The following is a 23,941-nucleotide window of genomic DNA, read 5'->3' as shown; positions in this document are numbered from 1 at the left end:
ATCATCATTATTACGATTTTTTTCAGCTCTCTATGGCTCAATTTAAGCTTTTGCAGGCGCATACATTCACATTCGCGGAGACTATCTGATTCGATGTCTTTTCGAGTTGCTGCATGCGGCGATAGGATTTTTTTTTCTTTTCTTCCTCTTTGACGTGACGATCTTTTCTAGGAAATGCGCGATTTTTTTTTTATTATCAATCTAATTTGGAAAGCGCAGATTTCCAGATATAGATTACACAGATTCACAAGGCATGCCAGCTACATTACTATTACCTTACTTTTATATCATTATATTCATTTCATTACTAAAAATAATATGATAATTAATAATTATATAATGATGTTTATGTCACTAATTAATAATCAATTAGCTGAAATGGCCATTTTTCTTGTGAGTAGGAATAATTAATAAGTAAATAATCTTTAAATCTATCTCTCTTCATAGCTTTAATTTCTAATATTTAATATAAGTGCTTATCGTATCTATATTCAACAAGGTATCCTCGACAATTATTAACGTAACAACTTGCCAGCAGCGCAAGGACTAAATGTATCTTAATATTTCTCTTCTTCTCTTCTTTTATTTTTCTTCCTTCCCATCTTTTGTAGCCGCAATAGTATAATCTTTTTAATTAATCCCAAGGTCAATGAGTTAACAACGCAACATGTTATGCAAGCATTACTGAAATCCTGTAATATCGATTATATTTGGCAAAGCGACATGTAAACTCGCTGCTTATTTTTGCTGTTTGCAATATATAGGCCCCGCGCGCGGAGGCATACTTTTTTTTTTCGTGAATGCATTCCACAGGCATCTAGGCACAACAGATATAAAAGTAGTACACTCAGAAATATTCAGATATTCTCGTAGCAATCTATTATTTTTAAAATAGCACTATCATATACATCCTAAGATAACGCGCACCAGCATATATTCTTTTCCCTTCGTCATCTCATTTATTCGTTTCTCCTTTAACTACAACGAGCCTGTAGTGTTAAAGCAAGTACGTATATTTATATATGTATATATCATTTGCACATAAATGGAAACGTTATTCGCAAGATTGTTAACACAACAAGCTCGCATAGCGCGCATAGTATGGGTTATAACATCGAGCATACGTTTATATCTTCGCGATCACATTCCCGCACACACATAATCTCTCTCATCAGTATATAAAATCTTTTGTAGAATATACCAAATCCATTACAACCGCAATATCCGTAATCATCTCGTTTTACATACCTTATCCGTGTATTATTTTATTGTTGAGATGTAGCAAGAAAGTACCAAAGTACTTCCCAAGCATCCCAAAGTACCTCCAATGTGATGGAGATTCTACGAGTAATATATTTAGAGCCCTTTTCGCTTACCGTATGCATATCTTATATAACAATGTGATTACAGTTCCACTCACAGCTGTAATTTTTTTTTCATAATGAAGAAATAAATACGATGCATTTCTACGAAGAATGAAAGTCTCTTCTGTAAGCTTCTATGAATGCCTATACACTGTCTCTTTGAATCGCACAATGCGTGGCGGGAAAGAGTAGGGTTTTCTTTTTCTCTATTAAAGTAAACAAATACAATGTAATACATGCTGAAATGATAATACGGTTATTGATTTCGCACAGTGGGATTCTTGTTGCCAAATTATTTGCGTTCTTATTGCCGTTTTCCTCTAGAAAAAAAGCTAACTTCCGATGTTACTACAGCAAAAAAGAGGATACATGGGAAGGGCTTGTGGTAGAGACTAGCAATTATTCGGATCTGGCGGCGTGACAAGGTATTCATCGGCGCGTTTATGGTCGGACAATGCCCGCATTGTATACGAGTCCTGTGGTAAATCGCTCTTCCTTCGTAAAAGCGGCTTTACTTTGTTTACGTTTGTCATTTTCTTCGCCTATATGATGAAAAATTCATTAAAAAGCATCAAAATTCTTAATCTTACACAAATATAAATTCATACCTCATTAGCTCTAGCTTCGATTTTTTCCAAAGTAAGCGGAGTTTGATCTGTATCACCGTCTTCATCGGGCGGCGAGTTATCTACATGCTGTGGTGACATATATGATGTGTTATTCGTTGTGTTTTTATTTGCCAAATTATAGTTCGGATGCCTCATAGCGAGCGCTTCTATGCGCATCCATGCTTCATCTCGATCTTTCATAAGCTTTCGCTCTCTTTGACGCTCCTATCAAGTGTTCAAAACAAGAAGAATAGTTATTATTATTTAATCTTTCTGTCAAATTAAGTCAATATAGAATTGTGTAGTTCTAAGGAAATAAAATTATAATTCACATTTAGTATTCAATACATTACTAACTATAACTCGAGTAACTCGTCATTTTTTATTTTTTATTTTTATTTAATATTAAATATCTGTTTCGAAGCGATTTATTTATCCAGTATATACGTGAAAATATAGTCTTGCTTGCAAACATACCTGATAGTATTGTGTTGTACACTCATCAAATACTTTTTGATTCATTTCCATAAAAAGTTTCAGAGCGTTATAAATTAAACCATGAATTGTCTTATTCCAATGGTTGCGAGAGTTTCTATAAAAAGCTGGATACATTATCGGTAAGATGACGGAGTAATTGTCCGATATCAAGGACATTATGTATTCATTATTCCAATAATAGAGAGCCCTTTCCGCCACCTGAAAAAATAAGCGAAGCACATGGAACAAAAAAATAATTGTATAAAAAAAAAAACAAAAACAAAAACGGAATAACAAAATTGCACGCTTACCTGGAAATGCGGTGACGAGACACATTTGGCTAGTTGCCTAAATAACGGATCCATGACTTTTTGGAATTCAGCTGGCTCGATGACGTCTAAGATTTCTTCAAGTTCGTTCAAAAACATAACTTCTTTAGGGGAATGTGTTTTTGGCCAGAATTTCAACAAGTTTCTAATCACAGGTTCCGTTAACGACGGATCCTTTTCCAAAAATTGGACGACGCAGTACGCTAATTGCGGATGATACACGGACAATGACTTAGCCTTATGCAAGGGTAATAGGACTTTTAACAAAAACACCTTGTGCTCCTCTTTCAACGGCAAAGCAAAACCGTTTATAATACTGCAAAAATAAATTAAAGATCGATGAATATACAATTTATATATCTAAGTCTCATTGTTATTAAAGTTATTATTACCTTCCTAAGATTTCAAGCAACTCTGCAATGCCATTATGATGCTCCGTTTCGTATATAAATCGATAGAAGACATTATTTATCTGTTTCCTAATGTACGCTCTGAGACCCAGGAATTTACCGTAAATCCTATGAAGGGTCGTCTTCAGAAAGTCCCTCTCTCTCGGATCCTCAGAATCGAACAACTCCAAAAGCTGTAGCACGAATTTTTGATCTATGTAGCGCCTCGCTATGGATGGTTGGAAGTCCTGCGATTCTAGCAATCGCAAAAAAAATTCGTAGACAAGCTGTAAGTGCGGCCAAGCTGCCTCCAACGTCGGCTCATCCTCCTCCGGATCAAATTCCGCGCCGTTAGGATTTGATGACGGAGGTAGCGTCCGGAATAGATTCACAGCAAACTGCCAGGATTTTCAAGATCTTAGTAAAACTTTCAATTTTATTTTCAAATATTTGTTTATTTTATTTAAAATATGTTCTTTGAAAATCTAAGACTTTTTGAAAATGTAAGACTATGTAAATGTAAGAAAATTATAAATGTAAATATATGTAAATGTAAGAAATATTTTTCATTAAAAATTTATATATATATAATTTTTATATACATTGTTTTATTATATGTTGTTGTATATTTTATCGCGTATAATTTATTTTCATTTTTATACAAATTAAACTTGTCACTTACATAGACTTGCACATTTTTTCAATGATATTAAATATTCTTACCATGTTTACCGCCTCGGGATATATTGCTTCGGTGATAACGTTTTTGTTTTTGGTTACATACTCGACCATCTCGTGGAGGGCAGTGCGCTTTACCTCCTTCCATTTCAAATCTGACAAGGGATCGGACTCGAAGTCGAAGAGGACGCAGCATTGCCGTAGCTTCTGTATAAAAAGTTCCTCCCGTTCGTTTCCCTGTTGCGTTTCTGGAATCAGATAAACGCTGATTAATAGGTCACGCCGCACTTGGCAGCTTTCACGATAAATCCAGAGCGCGATGGATGTATTCGCGCATCTCGTCGCTATTAATCATATTAGTCTATATGAATATCGATGTAAGCATATTCTTTTTGCACCGCCTGTTTCTTTTTCTCGTTTGAATTATTCTGCTGGTGCAACAGATAGCTTTTTCATTTGCTCTCTTGACGTAAATGAGAAATGATTCTTGAGCGAACTTAAATCCTGCGATAATTTATGTTTCATACTTCAAGATATTATCGACGGAAGTACAAAGTTCTTATTAATGAAATATGATAAATTGGCGATTTTATCTCGCTGTTACATAAAATTGTTACAATATATATAAAAAACTATGTCACGTGTAAATATACAGAATATTAATATCCTCGGTTTTGAAATAATTTCATAATCCTCAATATGGGAGCAAAGTTAGTTTAATAAAATATTTCTGATAACGATGAATATATTTGAAATATAATTTATCGCGTTGAAGCGAAGCACGCGATGATCGATATTCTATTTGCTTTTCTGAACCTTCCAATTTACATAGACAGTTATTGCAGATGTTAATAAACCTCTGTTTTATTCGTCACGAAGAGGATACGTGACCGTAGGGTTGTTTTGTAGTCGATATTTATGCAAGCTTTAATAGCACGTTATAACGAACGGTAAACTTTTGATCGAAAATCTGAAAAATATTCTGCTTTCCTGATTAATCAGGCAAGCTCTGCAGGAAAATCGATAGCGACCTTCAAAATAACGCGACTGTTACCGAGAGGCATTATTTATCGTCTACTATTCCTGGCGGTTTCCATAATAGAAGTAACGAGATCGATTTATCACGATTCGACATTTCGCGGATCCTTAAATAATTCTTTTATCAACGTAATACAGTTTTATAAAAATAAAAAAAAATTATCATTTATCGAGATATAATTATTAATTATTATTACATTTTGATAGCGAGCCGATAGTGTACTATATTTAAATAAATATTACATAATTATCAAATCATTAATTTTGTAATAAAAACTTGCAATTAAATTTGTAAAAATAATTCGTAATAAAACTGATTGAAGCGACGGAGAGCTTTACCGATTAAAAGAGGTTGCAAAGGTTGATAGTGCAGGGCGAAGGTCACCGGGTAACCCTTGTTCAAGTCCTGGGGCAATACCGTCGCCAAGGCGAGACCCTGATGAAAACTGGGACTTTTAGGCAGAGCACCGCCCAGAGATGGGCTAATTCCACCGACATGAACCATCGCGTGATATTATGTATGTACGTTACGACCTTACACTCGCACCTTACTCATTGGCCAATCTCTTCAAATACGTCGAACTGAGCAGCACAGAGATCCGTTTGTATACCTTTTCGTAATAATTTGCAACACCTTAGATTCACACACGCACATATAAGTACATAAACACATTTTCCAGGATCGATTTTCTGATATGTCAAACTCGCGATCAATAATATTCCCCGCTTTCGCGATTCTTTCTCTTCAATTTCCAAGATAATTTTCGTTATTGTTATTATAGGTTGAAATTTTATTTACAGATAACTGATAATTGAGTTTGTAAATATTATTACTTGTATAAGAAAATGTAATATTATTCTCTCTGTGTTAAATTCGTGTGTACTCGGTTTTTGCGGATTTGACCGACTCGGACGGCAAGCAATTTCCGGAGAATGTTTTTATTTTTAATTATCTGCTTACTCGACGATATTTTATTAAGTCGCGGCGATTGTCGACCTTCAACAAATCACTTTTATTAATTTCCTTCCCCACGTTATTATTCGCATTACTCGCGCCAATGAAACATGGTTTTGTTTTGCCAAACCAGAAATGTAATTATACTTTAAAGTAAATCAACTTGAATCACGCTGGTTACAACATGTTGCGAGAATATTTTCGCACAAAGAGATTGTAAATTAGCCATTATAATATTAAATTACTGCATACAAAAATTCTTATTTATAAATGTATAAAGCAATATGCAATATAAATTATACACGTAAAAATATTATTTTCCGTTAACTAATAAAAATCCGATTTATTTTATAAATATTTATTTATTTATATTTTAATATATAATATGTCAACAAACTCACATAATAATTATTATCCGTTTTGCATTTTTTAATTAATGTGCGATTTTTCGTGTCGTGTATGAATATTGAATACTCAAATTAAAATACGTTATTATTTTATCAGAGCTCTTATATTATTTTTCACCAAGCTTGTTCACAAAACTATTTTTTTCTTAATCACAAAACTCATCAAGTATTGTAAACGTATTAAATTACAAAATTCACTTGCTTAATCGGAAACTGTTTAAACGATGAAATGCACCAACTGGAATTCACTGGAATCCTTTTAATATAAGACATTCGCTAACTTTTTAAATTCGCCAGAGAAAGCTATTAATATCTTAGAATTTTCTTCACCACATTCTCTTTAATCTATTATTTTTTTTTTTTTAATGCAATTATGCAATCACATTTCCAACAAGTACTTCTAATAATTGTCTAATAAAATCCATCCGCCCGAAATAATCCATCTTTTCCCGAATCAGTGTCTTCAAAGTCTCCACCTTCTGAAAGTCGATCGCGTCCGCCCTTAATGGGATTCACCCACGGAATTCGCAATTAACGGTCCCACCGACAGCACCCGGCGTCCGTTCGCCGCTAATTCCCGTCGTTGTTTAACGCTCGCAACAATCTGTTGCTTCGTCCGCTTCGTCCGCAATCGATCGACCAGAGAAAGGCGAGCCTTCCCTCGGCCTTTCTCTTCGGGGTGTTCGCGCTGCGAGACCACCCCTACAAAACACCGGCGAACACTAGGCGGCGCGTTCTCGCGTCTCCCCGGAACCCGGTGACCGCGTTCGCGAGTGACGGGGGGTAAGTGGGGGAGGGGGGTCGGGCGAGAGAGGGCGACGGCAAGGGAGATTCGCCTAAGTGGCACCGGCGGTCAATGAACTCGCCGGTCCTCGCCAGGATCTCGCGGGTCATCTCTCGATCGGTCACGGGGTTGATAAACCCCTTCTCCCCCGTCCCGCTATCCCCCCTCGTCGAGAGAGTCTATGCAGGTGGAGCCGCGGCCAGGTGGAGCTCTCGCGAGGGTGCGGGCGCCGGTCTCGGTGCGATTGGAAGAGACGAGATCAACAGGGGATGCTGAAAAGGGGAGGAGGGGGAGGAGGGGGGCGGTGGGCAACGCGACTGTTTACGTTGGGAAAACGGGAAACCGTTGAATCCGAGCGCCTGCGCGACCCCCGTCGCACGCAATCGATATACTCGTGACGTAGAGAGAGAGGCACTCTCGCACAACCTCGATTGACCGGCATTATGTTGGGGAAGGACAGGAGGAACGATTTGTCGTTCTCTTCTTCTCTTCTTCTCTTCTCTCCGTTCTCGCCCTCTTACCCATCTCCCAGTTGTTTGTTTGATCATTATCATGTGCCTCATTTGCTGGCCTGCTCTTTGCCCTGAACTAATTGTCTAGTTATGGTCATCCGTCTGTGTAGTTTCTTGTGTCAATTTCTTCATTCTTCGTCGTCGATCAAGTTGATTTCAGATTCAAAGTTATTTATAGTAATTGCACAAGTAATATCATACTTGCGTCATGCGTAAAGAGATATGTTCGTTGTATGACGTACAAACTTTTTTTTTAAATTTTCATTACAATCTAGAACACTGATAACACAAATATAAAAAACATTGAATTCCAATGTCCATTTTAATTTTTTTATCTTTATCTAATAAGATAATAGTATTTTCAAAGAGGATAAATCTCATTTTTTACATAACAAGCGTGAGCTTTATTTCTACACATTTATTATTTAAAATAATGCTTCATGTTATATTAAGTTTATAATATATTTATATCCTAAACTTGGCGAAATTAAAAAAAATAAAATTACGATAAAACATTTTTTAAAATATAGAATTTACGAAACGTACAATAAATTAATTAAGAATACTTTTCAAAACCGAAAATTATTATGCTAAAATAAATTATTATATAAGCTTTATATGCAGTCCATACGTGTAGAAAATATATGATTTATTCTAATTTTAATTTAAAAACATGCTTAAGATGTAAACAAGAAATTACAAATATAAACAATAGAAATAAAGAAAGGATATATTGCCAAGTTTAGGATTAATGCACATGTTCCGAAATATTTAATAACAAATAACTTACCGGACAACAGCGGCAATTTCTGCAATTCCCGATTTTTTGATATATTGAACCTCGAGCTGCTTTGCCGTTTATCCTTTTTAATTACAGGTCCACCGGGTTGGTACTTGATTTTGTTGATGAGCGTAGGTGGAGGCGGTGCATTTCCCACCGGAGGTCCCCCGGTCATCTTGTTTGCCTGTGGAAAATAAAATATTAGAAATAAATATAAAATTTGTAAATATTTAAGATAAACAGATATGTTATCATAATTGATATTAAATAAAAAAGAACTAATATTTTCGAGCTATTTGTACTTTTGAAATTTAATATCTAATTTGAAATTTTTATTGTAGATCCGCATATAATATTCTTCATAAATATAAGTAGATGTTTAATTAATGCAAATAATTTATTTGAAGCTGAATCAAGTAGTGTTAAATGTGTAAGTTAAATCTGAACCAATGTCGATGATTAGCGGACTTAATTCACGGTAACTCGTCTTCCTATTAATTCGAATCGGCCGCAGATGAACGATCGATCACGAATGATAGCTCACTGATCAGATTAACGTTACATAAATGGAACGCGAGGAAGCGACGTCGACCTCTATATATTAACGATCCTGCATGGTACGATGCGTAAAAAAATTACACGTGTATCTCTTTATATTATAATCAAAACTGGAACTACAGGGTGTCTATAAATTCATGCCCGTGCTCTGCATGACGGAATTGTTTAGCCAATGTAAAATTATTTTTTCTTTAATAAAAAAAAAAAACATTGACAGACAAAAAATGTATCAATTATAATTAATTGAAGAGCTTTTCACGATCAATCTCTTTAAGGAAGCATATCCGTTTGAAACCTCGAAAAATGAGTACATTTTTCCAATTTTTTTTTTGTAGCGCAACTTGATAAAAATTTTTAATTTATTTTACAATATTAACTCAAATAAAAATGTTCAGCTTAAAAAAATTTTTTTTTAGAAGTTATATGAATATTTGCAGTTCCACTAATTTTACGTTATGCATAAAAACATTCGTTTATCGTATTTGAAATAAAAAATATAATTTTTTTTATTAAACATATTACTAACTATCTGCTATCCAAGCGTTTTTTCAAAATTAAAAAAAATAGAAAAATGACAGCGTATTGAAAAAAAGTTTCATTTTTTTTTAAAAAGCCCATCTTTTTTCATGCATACCGTGCATGAAAATATAAATCTTTAGTTATGCAAATATTTGTATAACTAAAAAAAAAATTTTTTTTCAAGCTGAATATTTTTATTTAATTATTTAATAATATTGTATTAATATTGTATTGTAAAAATTAAAGGTGTTTATCAAATCGTTGTGCTTCAAAAAAAAAAAGATCTGATCTAGAAAATGTACGTTTTTCAAGAGAATTCAAATATGCCCGCAGCAATTTTTAATGAATATTTTAAACATTTTTGTTTAATGCTTCGTTTTGCTAAAATATTCAATATCGCGTATTAGAAAAAGTAAAGTGAAAGAATATCATTTAATTAAATTTTTATTGAAAAAAAAGCTCCAAATAATCTTATTGTCTATACAAAGCGTATATGTTTACGATCGCCGATCATTTTACTCGTTAACAGATGCGGCCGTGAACTTTGCGAGAGAGAAAAAAAAAACACGTGAACAAATATCGTTCCTTTTAATCGTCTTTGATCGCCACTTACAAAGTGGGTTATTCGAATGAGCGAGGAAAGTCGCGAACACACAAACGCCTTGTTTTATCCCGGGTTGCGGCTAAGTCGACCGAACAAATGAACCCCGTTGGCATCCCGTAATGAATCCAATCAGATACCCTTCTTCTCGCATGGCGGCTTTATTACAAACCGACCGAGGTACTTACTAGTTACACGAGCTTTCTTCGCTCACTTTCCCGATCGTTACGCTTTCGAAGTTCTCGCGCGTAATATTGAATATCTAATGAACAATCACCGATTTTTTTTTCTACGATATTCTACGCCGGTTATAACAATACAAGGATCAGCTGTTTTGTAATGCAAATTTTAACGAACGTGTAATTTATATGCGAAGTTACGTAATTTTAAGAATTAGAGTAGTTATATAAATTAATTGGAATTAAGAAAATTAATTTATTATTCATTTCAAGTGAAATATGTTTCTTTTCTCGAGGAATCACGTTGAAGCTCGCTTATCTCGAAATATTCGACATTGTGTGAATACACGATAAAACATTGCGTAATCAATAAGGCATCTGCGCAGTATTATGGCAGGTAACATAGGCAAGTTAAATGCATAATAAAGAGGTGTTAGTAAAGCGCAACGTGCGTCCGTAGGTAGCGAATAAAAATAGATACAAATCACGGTCTAATGAACTATTACAGGAGTTTACATCGTCACTCATTGCAGTGAATTTGTTTGCTGTTATACTTCAGAAGAACACGTATGTGCGAACACGTACGCTTCATGAACAAAGAAGGCGGTACCACACCATCTCTTAGTGAAATCTAGTATCTGCTGTAATAATTATGAGAGAAAGAGAGAGAAAGAGAATTTAAAAGACACTTAAAACGCGCCGTAAATGAGCAATATGCAGAAGTTGTTCCGCGACAAAGTGATGTCATAAACTTTTATCGGACAATACCTTATCTTTCGAAACGTTGAAAAGCTTATTATCCAAGAAGCATTAAAAGAAACTAATTGTTCATAAAAACATTGCTTTTAAAAGTGATAAATAATTAAATTATAATTAAAAACTGTAATTATAATTTATCAAAAACATATATATATATATTTTTTTTTTCTATTAAAAAATTCTATAGTTTATTAAGAAAAGATAATTTTCAGTTTATTTTCCAATAATAATAGACGGCACATATATTTATTTGAAGAGTAAGAAGACAATTTTTTTATCGTATTTACCTTTGACAACATAAGGTATTAGCAAATAAACTGTCATTCTATCTTTGCGATGTATTATACTTTGAAGCAAATTAAATCTCACCGATTGATTGATTTTATGTACAAACAAATAATGCTTTTATTATACATGAGAAGAGGTCGATCGGTATTAAAGTTCACTGTCAAAGATTAAGTTATTGTAGATTCTATATTGTAACAAGTATTTCCTCGTTCGATGGACTCAGAGACGTGCAAAATGTATTTCACATCTTTCATCGTAAGTCATTAATTATTTCGAGTAAATGCGATGCCAATTCTGATAAAATAGAGTAATTATAATGCGAGGCGCTATTTGACATAGAACTGTTATCTTAACAAGACGGTTGATTTGTATCAATATGTCGATTTCTATTTCTCGTCTCATTGAACCGAACCAGTAGTCTCACTTCTTTTTATTTCAACATTAATTTAATTTTAAATTTATTTTTAGATTAATAATTATGTTAAAATTAAAATACAAAGCTGATTTGTATTTGTCATTGAAAATATGATATATCATATTAATTTCTCTTACAACATTATTCATATTTTCAAACAATATATAACAATAAAGTGATATAAAAATTTATAATAAATATTAAAATATAAAAATAGACTATAAAGATACTTGAAAATAAAAAGATGATAAGAATATAATTACAAATCTGTATTATATACATATAATACAGATTCAAAGTTCAAATTAATTTTTTAAATTTAATATGTCAATCTACATATACACGAGGGTAAAATTAAAAATCATCGATCTTTGCTCTGACAGACTCATCGATTGGAATGTAATAATTTATGAAACTTGAATTATATTATGATACGAGATATTTCGTATTTTTATGTAATGTTATTTACGTAATGTTTTTTTCTTTAAATGTAACGCGCATTCTCGATATCAGTTATATCACTTATCTATATATATTTATCCTGTGCAAGCGAAACTACTGTCACACTGAACAATTGTTACATATCTTTAATTATCAGTCACGTTTGATAAGTATGATATATAAATATCGGGAAAGATCTTGCTTTTTAATCTCGCATGTTAGATCGAACAAGAATAAAAAGATTATCTTGTTAAAAAAAAATTAATGATAACGTTTTGATTTTACTTAAAAATGTCTAATAATAATGTTCCAGAAAGTAATTATTACGTAATTATTAATTATAAATTAGTGTAAATAAACAATTGATTGTATATTCTTCATTTCCTATGACAAACATTGCATTTACTCAACAAATTTCAAGTTTGACAATCATAGTGAGACTTAAATAATACTTATTAATTGATGCAAGTAACTATAAAGGCAAAAGATAACAGGCGATTATAATAAGATTAATATTTTATTTCTTTAATAAAAAAAAATCTTTTTTCATTAAAAAAATGAATGGAAAATTGAAATTAAAATTAAAATAAAAAAAAATGAAAAAAAATAAGAAAGTTTGAAATTTTTATTAAACGATAAATTCGTCGACGAATTGAAAATTTATCGAATGTTCAACGAGCGAACGCATTCGGAATAAACTGCAAGGGAAACCTGCCTTTTTCTTAAACACGTTCCCGAAGGCGAGACCGCTGAAAGTTTGCATCTTACTCTGCATTCCAGCGGTATATATCCGGAACAATGATCCGCCCAGGAAAGGAATAATTCACTATCGGCACAGCACAGCGGTAAACCGCCCCAGGAAAAACTGTCTTGCGGCGTCAGGGCGCAACATGATTCTCGCATTCGCGGGATCCACCCTCTCTTCTCTCACGTGACGAGAAGAATTTCAATCACACACAGCTGTCGAACAGCCGATTCACCATTTCACGATCCACCGGGAATATCCGCTTTCTTCCCGCCGGCACCTGAGAGTGCATCCCCGTATGCATGCCTGGGAATATTCCGCGAAATATTCGAGGGAAATGCGTCGATTTGCTTTCTTTTTTAAAATACTAAATCGAATTTCTCGCGATGCACAGATGATATATCGATGTGAAGTTCAACGTAAAAGTTTCATTTTTATTTTATTTAAAAGTTTTATTATTTTTATTTTATTTTTGAAAAAATGAGGAAGACGCGATTTTTGTATTATTAATTATTAGATTTTACACAGTCAATTCACGAGCTATTTCGAGAGCCTCCGTTCAGTTTAGAATATTTATAAAAGAGTTTTGAAAAAAGGGACAATTGCGGATACAATCATTGAAATGGTAAACTGCGTTAGCGATTACACTCGATCTATTTACAACGATGACAGTTCTCCTGCAAGTAGTTTACGCGCGAAAAGGCGGACGTATGTGTAAAAATAAGTCGATGGAACGGAATGTCTGGGGGCGAGAAAAAAAAACGGAGGGGAAGAGGTGGACTCCTTATCCAAGATTATAGGAAAAGCCGCGCCGCAGTCTTTGCGCCGACGTTTTCGCACTCGCGAGTATTTTAGTCGACAATCGAAAGTGATGAGAGAGAATAAATATTATCTTCCTGTCGCTGGCCATCACGCGGTGTTTTGTAATCCAATATTTTCGAAGACCGATCTTTTTACGAGACGCCTGACGTGACGTAATTTACGCGGTTAATACTGATAACGTATCGCGCTTCATCTCCCCCACAATTTTATTTTACGAATTAAAAATATTCTTTAGATCCAATTTTTTTTTTTTTTTTCATACATCGCGATTATTGAATAAATTCAAAGATAATATATTTTATGATATATTCTTTATATCTTAATTAATTACAACAAACTCTCTCCCATATATAATCACGGTTCGTTTAGTCCACTTTCTCTCGACATAATTTATTTCATCTTCTGACGATACATCTCCGGTGATAAATAAAAACACGTACGGTTCAATAAATAAACAATCGTAAATTTGTCCGTCTTATCTCGAGTCTTATTTATCCCCCATGCACATATAAAACATTGATTAACTTGGATTATTACCGAACGGAGATAAATCGCGACTCGCTAAGCGTGCGTTTTCTCCGGCCTCCGGGAAACTCGAGAGAATTCGCGATATCCCGTGAGCGAGGAGATATAAATATTTTCCACGCGGGCTATCCAGCGCGGAGAATATTCTCGTGAGCTGATCTAGTCGCACAAAGGCACGGTCGCACTTGGAATTACACTACTCGCGACGCGTCGTAAAGGAGAGAAACGTCACCTTCTCGTCGTCCGATTTTCAAACGAGAAATCCTCGATGACACCGTTTTCCTTCGCTCGCTCGCTCACTCGCTCGCGAGAGAGAGAGAGAGAGAGAGAAAGTTCCTCCGGGCGGAAACTCGCCCGTCGCGACGCTAACGATTTGAGGAAAAGAGAGAGATAGATTACACGGACAGAGGTGACAAAGAAAGAAGAGAGAAAGAGGCGCGAGCGAGAAGCGTCGCCGACGTCGCGACGCCCAAGATGCGCTTCGCGGAGGCGGCGACGGCGACAGCGGCGACGACGGGAGCGCACTGTCAGAGGCGAGCGGCGAGCGTGCACTCGTGACCGAGAATCGCAGCCAGCCGCTTGCGACACTTTCGTGTATGTACACAAATCGTAAAGGTTTTGGCGAGCGTGATCGGCTCTCGCGGGCACGCCGCCGCGACCGATCGACGCCGATCGTTCAAGGCCACTACGTATGACCTTAACCCTCACGCCAATTACGAGGAATTACGTTTCATCTCGCGATCGAATGATGTGTATACATACACGCATATATTCGTATCTATGCTCGATCGTCTCTTGACAATTCTATCTAATCGGGAGGAAGACGAAGAAGTTTCGCTGCTCTTGAGCAATTACTAGATACGCTCGATCTCTGGAGAGAAAGGAGCTTAGAAAAGAGATAGAAAAAGAAAGATGAGAATAAGATATAAGGGATAAGTCGCTCCATCCTCTTCATTCTTTTCTTGTTAAAAAATTATATTCTTAATCTTTAGATCTTTATCTTTATATTTAGGCCTTTATATCTTAATCTAGAAAAAGGAGATGATTATCTTAGCATATGTTATTTTCTTAGCTTTCTTTTAAAATATAAATAATAATAATAATAATAATAATATAAATAATAATATAAATAATAATAAATAATAATAATAATAATAATAATAATAATAATAATAATGTAAATATGAAAATCTTGAGGTGCTTAATTTTTTTTAAATCTAATCAACGCTAAGAAATGATTATATTACAATTATATTACAATGATTATATTACAATTGATGTTTAGACTTTAAAGAAAGTAAGAATTTTTTGTAAATGTGTGAATTTATAATTGAATAAATTATAAAATAGTACGTAAAATTATTTACAACATTTTTTTTTTAAGTTTTTTTGATTTTTTCTAATAAATTGTATAAAATTACGTAATTTTTATTTAAATTACATTAATTTTTTTTAAGTAGAATAAAATTTAACTCGAGTTATATCTGTTATATAAATTTATTCTGTTATATAAATTTATATATCTGTGAGCGTGATTAGTATCATGTGTTAGTTAGTAGTGATAAGGCTTTTTAGGATTAGAAGGTGATATATAATAATGATAAATAATCTATTAATACATTATACGTCATATTGTGTAAGTTTATTTGAATGACAGTACTTGTGTTAAGTCTGCTTCGTACTTTCTAATATATAATCCGAAGGAACAGATTATATTTTTATGTATTTGTTTTCACACGATATGTCTCACTGCCTAAATTCCAAATTACTCTAATATTTCTTATCTTCAATAAATTATTATAAAGTCAAATTACGATAATATTTAACATTCAGAAAAAAAGCGTCAAACAGAATTTTAAGACGGATTTATTTTATCTTATTTATCACATAATTCTCGAGTTTTATATTATAAAATTTAATTTGTACTATCGAAATATTTAATAATAATAATAAATTTAAAGTTAAAAATAGAATTGTTTTCGATGAATGGGAAAAGCGGACTTGAAATTTGTATGAGACTATTCGTCACGACAAATAATTGCCAATAAACCGCTGACACGCATCCATGTCCGATGCGATATACGATATATGGTTACATACGGTGTTAACAGAAATACACGTCGACAGAACAATTACGAACGCAGCGAGGTCTTTTGTACACGTCGCGGGCTCGCTTTCCTGTCATTCGTTATTCCCTAACAATGATGATGAAGCGAGTTTAAGCGCCGCGTGACGAAACGACAATACCCGGTCACTATTTCTGAATACCTGTGGGAAGTGCGACATATGCACGAGTCGCATACGTGAGAAAAGCGTGTGCGGGAAACGCCAGTTTGTCGTGGCTTCCTTATGGTTATTAGCAGGTGACAAAAACGATGCGTGCCACGTTATATATTTCGTCAACGAGAAAACACGATAGTTAAACGGAATAATTAAAGACATTTAAACATATTTCATAATTTTGTTTCCAAAAGGAGTAGGGACAGACACTTTATAGACACCCTGTATATCCAAGGCGCGATAGAATATAATGTATAATTTTTTATCTTCTGTAATAAAAGATATTTGCTGATGTTGTTTAAGTAACATTTTTCTGGATTTTCAATTCAGAAATGATGCGTCATAATTATACTGAACAGAGAATGTTAAAGTTCGAAAAATGTCATGCGTAAACAATAATTGTAACGATAATATTGTCAAGACGAATATTGTCGAGTTAAATATTTCAATATGTACGAAACAAAGTAAGTGTCATACGTCAAAATTGCAATAAACGATTATTATATTTAAGTAAAACTGGATACTTATGTGAAAACAACGTGTGATAGCTAACACCTGTATGTTATGTAAATTATTTTTTTATGTTTTGACATATTTCATAACTCATTAATTCAGCGCACTTGTGTAAAAAGAAAATAATTTTGCCGTCGTTACAATTCGTTAAATCAGATGTAAAACATTAAAATTTATCTCAATTATAATATTCACGATCTAAGAAAAAAATTAAGGAATAAACCGAGAGGAATATTGTCGACAGGGTCGAGATATTAGTGGCAATTAACGCGTATTACTCGACGATATTATTTAATTACTATAATTTTCTTTCAATGCAACATAATATTCCATAAATATACAGGGTTCTGAAAACATTCGGTCAATAAGTTACACTAATTTAAACTTGTGAACACGTAACCCAACATAATTGCAAATAAATTAGCATCAAACTCATATAAATTTACAAGAACTGTTCAAAGTGACTATTTCCAGCAATAACATATATTTCAGCACGCCTCCTCAGGGATTGCCGAACTCGATCAAAAATAGAATATATTTCATATAATATCAAACAAATTTACACTGTTCTCAAAGTTTATCAATATTTTGGATAGGTTGCATCGCAAACTAAAGTTTTAAGATGACCTCATAAATAAACACCAATGGATGCGATATCTGGTGAACGAGAGGGCCAAGAAATACAAGATACTTAAATATTTTGAAACTGATTCGGTAATGGTTGGTTTTCAGATCAATATTTATTAAAATAATTATAATAATAATTATAATAATTAAAATAATATAACTTTTGTTTGTTTTCATCTCTAGAATGAAGTGTTAACGTTTAATTAAATGTTTTTGGGACATCCTATATATCGTGATATTATATTATACATCTATTAATGTAATGTGTTTCTAGTTGACATCAGCTGTTTTTGACATATCCGGATATTTTACGCCATTATTGTATATAAAAGTTCTTTTTAATATCTCAATCATACGACGAAATATTTGTAGTATCACTTTATCATTTTCCTGAACACCGGTAATTTTCACAGCAAATCGATTATCGCGATTCTTTGACATCACGCAATGGCCTATTTGCAATTTGTCATCGCGTTATGATGACGTGACAAATGTACTCACAGCTCCATCATTACGCGTCAATCGAACGAACTACGGTGCCTGGAAGTGACTTATATCGCGAAACGGAAGATTGCGGCTTCACGGAAACCATAACTTTTCGGTCAGTCTGATCGATTTACATTTATTTCGGTCGTGGCCTATTTTCGGAAACGAGCATGGAATTCCGAGATGAAAATGTGCTATCACGCACTGAGAAAAAAAGTTGTTGATTTGACTAAATGTGTTCAACTGATTATTATTTCTTTAATTGAAATATTTATGTATTTAAGTCAAATACGTTAAATTTAATATGTCATATTTAACTTAAATATTTAAATTTATATATATATATATTATCGATCTTGAATAGATGCGCTTGTTCAATCTCTATTATTAAATATTGTATGCCAATATTCTCAGGAATTTTTATTTAATTTTTAGGTCATGTCGAGAAAAACACTCAAACTCCTCAATTATCTGCTGCTTTTATTTGATTGAATAAAATTTAACTAATGAAAAAGTTTTATGCTTTGTTTAGTTGTTCCAGTATGTTAAACATTTTTCTATGGCTCTTTTGAAAATCAATATTAGATATCATTTAATAAAATAAAAAAAAAGATTATATTATATTTATAACCAACATACCTTTTTTTCAAGATTAATGAAATTTAATTAAATTCCTTCATGATTTTATTATTTTTTAATTGTTAGACTTTGTATTCAATTTGTGTATCTCTTGATTACTTTTATTAAAATTTTAAACGCGCCTTTGTATTATCTTTCCTTTACTGGAACATGATTCTAGAATTCTATGTTATTTTCGAATATTCTGGATGCTTCCTCATACTTTTCTGTATACTTTTAAACTCTTTTTGGCTCAAAATCTCGCTATTTTTGACAAAGGGGAAGCTAACTTCGCGCACATTATCTGGGCCTCCCGTCGAAAAAACGGCCGCGACACGAGGCTTGGAATGCGCCATCGGTATTGGCTATTATTAACGCGCTTTCTATTTGCATACCGCTCAAAATAGAGAAGACGCCGTTCTGCACATCGTGCGGTTAGTTTTGGCGGGTGGGACATCCGACAAAATTTTTGATCTCATTAACGAGAATGTTGTTGCACACGCCGCAGGAGAGTATAACGAAAATAAATACGATGCGACAAGTCACTTGCTGTCGCCATGTCCGATTTTGTTACAAAATTCTGATCGAATCTTCTCCAATACGACGCGAAGCACAACAAAGGAATTATCGTGTACATATATCTACGATTTCGAATAAAATATTTAGTCGCCGATAGTTTCCAAAGAGTTACAAGTGATTGTGTAATTTGTTATTATTAATATAAAAAATATCTTTAAAGGGTCATACCCATTTGAACTCTCGAAAAATAAGTACATTTTCTAGATTTTTTTTGCAGCGCAACGACTTGATAAAAATTTTTTATTTTTTTACGATATTAATATAATATTATTAAATACTTAATTTAAAAAATTTTTTAAAGTTATGCAAATATTTGTAGATTTATATTTTCATGTACGGTATGCATGAAAACTCGGGCTACGTTCGACGGATTGACTTTAAATTTTGCATGCGAGTTTCTAATCTGCTAGCAAAGCCTTTTTTAAATCCAATTCTCTATTTTTTTGTTATAAACAAAAAAAATGAACTAAAATAAAGAAAAAATCTTTGTTTTTAATACGCCGCCATTTTTCTATTTTTTAAAATTTTGGAAAAACATTTGAAAGGCAGATAGCTATTAATGTTTAATAAAAAAAACTTGTATTTTTTTTTCAGATATGATAAATGTTGAACGTTATTCAAGCACATCGTAAAACGAACTCTACAAATAATCGCATAAATATTTAAAAAAAAAAAAAAAAATTTAAACTGAAATTTTTTATGTAGATAGCTAATAATATTGTATTAATATTGTAAAAAATAAAAAATTTTTATCAAATCGTTACGCTAAAAAAATCTAGAAAATATACTCATTTTTCGAGGTTTCAAACAGGTATGTCTCCTTAAACAAATGTGTTAAAAAATACAGAGAACTTGCACAATTATATAATCGTGACGATTTCTGTCAAAAATTAAAAAATTTCTATTTAATCATTTATGTATATGTTATTATACTTATATGTGTTTATTTGTAATTACGTTAATTACGCGCAATCATTGCTGTCAATTTTATCTAGAGATGTAGTAACTAGAGTTGTGAAAAAGCAAACGCAGAGAATCATCAGTTAAAATTGCGCGTAGAAATGCCACAAGATAGTAGTTGCACGTGTGCACGTATCAATACAATATTACGAAGTGTTCGTGCGGCGCAAATTGCATCACTTTGAGCGAACATACAAATGCAATTTCCACTCTAGCGCGTCGCGATTCTGAGCCAAAGAAAGAGCGAGCTGTCATAATTCGTGTACGATATTTATTTTAGAAATACGCCGTATCACGTGCTCGGACTATCGTCGAGTCGATGCAAAATCCATTTCGTTTGATGTAAAATCGTGTGTACGCGCCTGAATGTGTACACTTCTTTTCGTACTTCATACGCATCATCTTGCGCGAATTAGAGTTTGACACACACATGGCTCGCGATCACGTGGCGACAACACAGTGTCAAATGGCAACGTATAAGGACAACACGCGATGTGTCATGTATATATATATATGTGTGTGTGTGTGTGTGTGTGTGTGTGTGTGTGTGTGTGTGTGTGTGTGTGATAGGTATGTATAATGCATGTTTGGCATCGGATCAACGCGTGTTTATCGTTAGTGCCATTGATGCTTTTGTGCAATCATCGACTGGGGAGAAAAACAATCAGGAAGAGTATACGGATAATTCGACGATTATGTTTGACAGATCTATCGAAATCTTGACCGGCTCTCTTCTTTTGTATTGTATAATATTGTATAATATTTATCGACGCGATATTAAAAATAATAGCGTGAGGAACGCTGTTATTTTGGTAAAAAAAAAAAAAAGTATTATATAATCCAAATATAAATAAACAATAAAATTAATAAACAAAATTAAAGTAGAAAGTAAAAGATTGCACTTTCTTTTTTCCGAAGATTGACGGAATAATCAGGACGAATCTTGCGTTAATAAACTTTTACGTAACGTCAGGTTACCGTTACGTGCAAAATACAACGTGCGCTATCGATTATGTATATCGATGAGATATGAAAGGTAAAATTAGTATATTGATCGACGATAAATTTAATGTTAATAGAAACGTAGCTTCAAATTATTCAAAATAACTGCTAAAATAAATCGCACGTCATAAAGATAATGCAGCTCTATCTATCTTTTAATAAGAATTTAGCATAAAAATTTCCATAAAATCGCTTCTCACTTAATATCATGCGACGCATACATAATTTATAAAAAAATAATCTAATTGATCTATATCAGCAATTGTGATCTATATCAGATTTTAATATGGAAATATTAATCAACGATTGCTTGTCATTTTTCTTTTATCGTGATATCAATTAATGTTAACACACATGGGTGGCCGTGCTTCTTGTAACATTATACGGCGTTCGTTACAAGCCTTTGATGTGGATGCGCCATCTAGTTCGGGACTGTTTCAACACCGATAACAATTCTTATCAGACTACTCAGTCAATAACGTCTGCAATTAGACCACTCATTGAACAATATCAATTACAATAAGTACTTGACTATGAGTGCAGGTTTTTAACTCGTCAAGAATGTATTTAACGCTTGATTGTAAGAAATTATAATCAAACGCGAAAAAAGGAAGTGACAAAAAATACTATTGTTATAAAAAAAGGATAACTATAAGAAATACATTATTGGACAAGCTATATAAATTAAGTCACTTACTTCTCATGTTAATTATTATTTTTTTTTTTTTATAAATGCTGGTACTATTCCATTATGTTTTCAAGTTTCAGATAATATCGCAATTAATGATTTGATAAATTTGACAAGATATAATATGTCCAAAATATAGGTATTATATCTAAATTTTATAAATACTTTCTTCTATCATTATTTAATTATAGCATCGAGGATATTCAAGTTTGCAAAAAGTTATATAAAATAAGATATATATGTCGTGCAATTTCTTGCTGTGATCAAACTTATTTATCATGGAAGAAGTTATGCAATTGTAAAAAATTATATGTTATAGATATTGTAATAGTCACACACACATACACATAACTGTTAATACATGATTATATATATATATGATTATATTATATATGATTATATGCTTCATATTCATTTAAAGTATGTAAACAATTTTTATATTCATACATCATGCAAAAACGTTAATTTTATATAGTATTCTTATATATTGCTTCCTATATTCTTGTTACTATATATATATATATATATTCCAGATTTGTTTCTTTGAAAAAGAGAGAGATGTTATATCTATAACATATAATGAAATACATTCTTGATATTAGTTATAATAAATATAGCTACATCACAATAATATAAATCACACGTAAACAATATTATAATACAAAGATCAATAAACATATCGAAGAGTAAAATGTACTATTATTTGTTCAAAACTATATATTAGATAGGTTTCAACGAGACCAAAATATACTGTACGTGCAATTTTTGCTAACATAGAATAACTTTCTTTAACAAATCTACTGCGTAATATATACCAGAGTCACCAAAGAAACCTAAGCATATGCATAAAAAAAAAAAAAAAAATTAAAATGCAAATGCATGTATGAATGAACGAGCGTGTGTTTATAAAGCGTTAAAACGGACAAAAGGCGAGTGAAAGATGCAAGATGTCGGGGATCTTCTCGGCCACGCGGCCGCTCTGTCACCGAGGAAATTCCAAGACGTTTCTCGGAAAGGGGCACGTCGGACGCGTCTGCTAAAACAGGAAAGCGTTCCATCGTACGAGCGCAAAGTATTACGGATCGCTCTCGCGGATACCGACGATCTACGTTGACAGAAGTTACGGGACAGCGGATGGTGGTGGACAGAGGGGCCGGGAAGGGAGAGGAGAATCGAGGTAGAGAGAGAAAATATAACCTCACCTCGTCAACGGCGTCGACGTCCTTGCCGTTCTTCGCCTTGTCCTTGCCGCTCTTCGCCGTTTCCTGGAACAGAAGCGGAGTGAATTTCCGGTTACCGCACTCGCGATATTAACGCGCGAACGAATTAATAGCGAAATGGAGACAGAATGAGAGAGAAAGAGAGAGAGAGAGGAAACGCGTCGGTGAAAACGCACGAGAGGACAAAAGAGAGAGAGAGAGAGAATAAAACGAGAAACGTCGCGAAAGAAATAATCATACCATTGCGCTCGTTTCGGGCGCGCGGCCGAGTGAGCTGCAGCGCGCGTCGTCGTCGTCGTTGTCGTCGTTGTCGTCGGCGGCGACGTTACGCGTCCGAGCCCCCGAGAGTCGTCCACGGAACGGTCGCGCGGCCGCGATTAATCCCGGTCGGTGGCGATTCGAGCCGAAGTCTCGTCCGAACAGAGGGCGGCCTCGCGCGCGCGGAATCGAGATCGGGTCAAGAAACCGGAGTCACGCTACATCCTCGGGTGGCTGACGAGGTCCGTTCTTTCGCCTTGTGCCGGGGTTGTTCCCCCAATCCCTCACTCCCGCTCTTTCTCTCTCTCTCTCTCTCTCTCTCTCTCGGATATGCTCTCGATGCTTCCTCCTTTCTTTCTCTCTTTCTCTCTCTCTCTCTTCGACTCTATACGCTCTCTCTCGCTTTTTCTCGCGCGTCTGCGGCGCAGACACCGCTCTCTCTTTCTCTCTCTCTCTCTTCCTATCTTCCTCTCCGTTTCGCGCCCCACATCATCGCCACCGAATAGACGAGCGTTTCCGCGCGCGTACAATAATAC

General features: G+C 33.9%; 1 protein-coding gene across 4 annotated transcripts; it reads right to left on the bottom strand.

Annotated features, from left to right (window-relative positions):
• Nucleotides 1-424: 424 nt before the first annotated feature.
• On the bottom strand, nt 425-23,645 carry LOC126857688 (serine/threonine-protein phosphatase 2A 56 kDa regulatory subunit gamma isoform-like). 4 transcript variants are annotated; one of them, XM_050607342.1, is made up of 9 exons: nt 23,388-23,645; nt 23,130-23,192; nt 8,332-8,506; nt 3,891-4,093; nt 3,171-3,565; nt 2,761-3,094; nt 2,450-2,668; nt 1,973-2,197; nt 425-1,906 (listed from the first exon to the last, which is right to left on the bottom strand). In XM_050607342.1, exons 1-9 carry the CDS (start codon nt 23,388-23,390, stop codon nt 1,757-1,759), a joined length of 1,767 nt encoding a protein of 588 aa, XP_050463299.1. In that variant the 5' UTR covers nt 23,391-23,645; the 3' UTR covers nt 425-1,756. The 4 variants fall into 4 exon arrangements, with proteins under 4 accessions (XP_050463299.1, XP_050463298.1, XP_050463300.1 ...); XM_050607341.1 differs by lacking the exons at nt 23,130-23,192; nt 23,388-23,645 and adding exons at nt 12,851-13,504; nt 14,187-14,705; XM_050607343.1 differs by lacking the exons at nt 23,130-23,192; nt 23,388-23,645 and adding an exon at nt 12,798-13,107.
• Between the last annotated feature and the right edge of the window lie 296 nt (nt 23,646-23,941).

This window comes from Cataglyphis hispanica, chromosome 22, assembly GCF_021464435.1.
Source record: "Cataglyphis hispanica isolate Lineage 1 chromosome 22, ULB_Chis1_1.0, whole genome shotgun sequence".
NCBI lineage: Eukaryota > Metazoa > Arthropoda > Insecta > Hymenoptera > Formicidae > Cataglyphis > Cataglyphis hispanica.
Note: the sequence above shows the minus strand (reverse complement) of the source record. Positions and strands in the feature narration are given on the sequence as shown.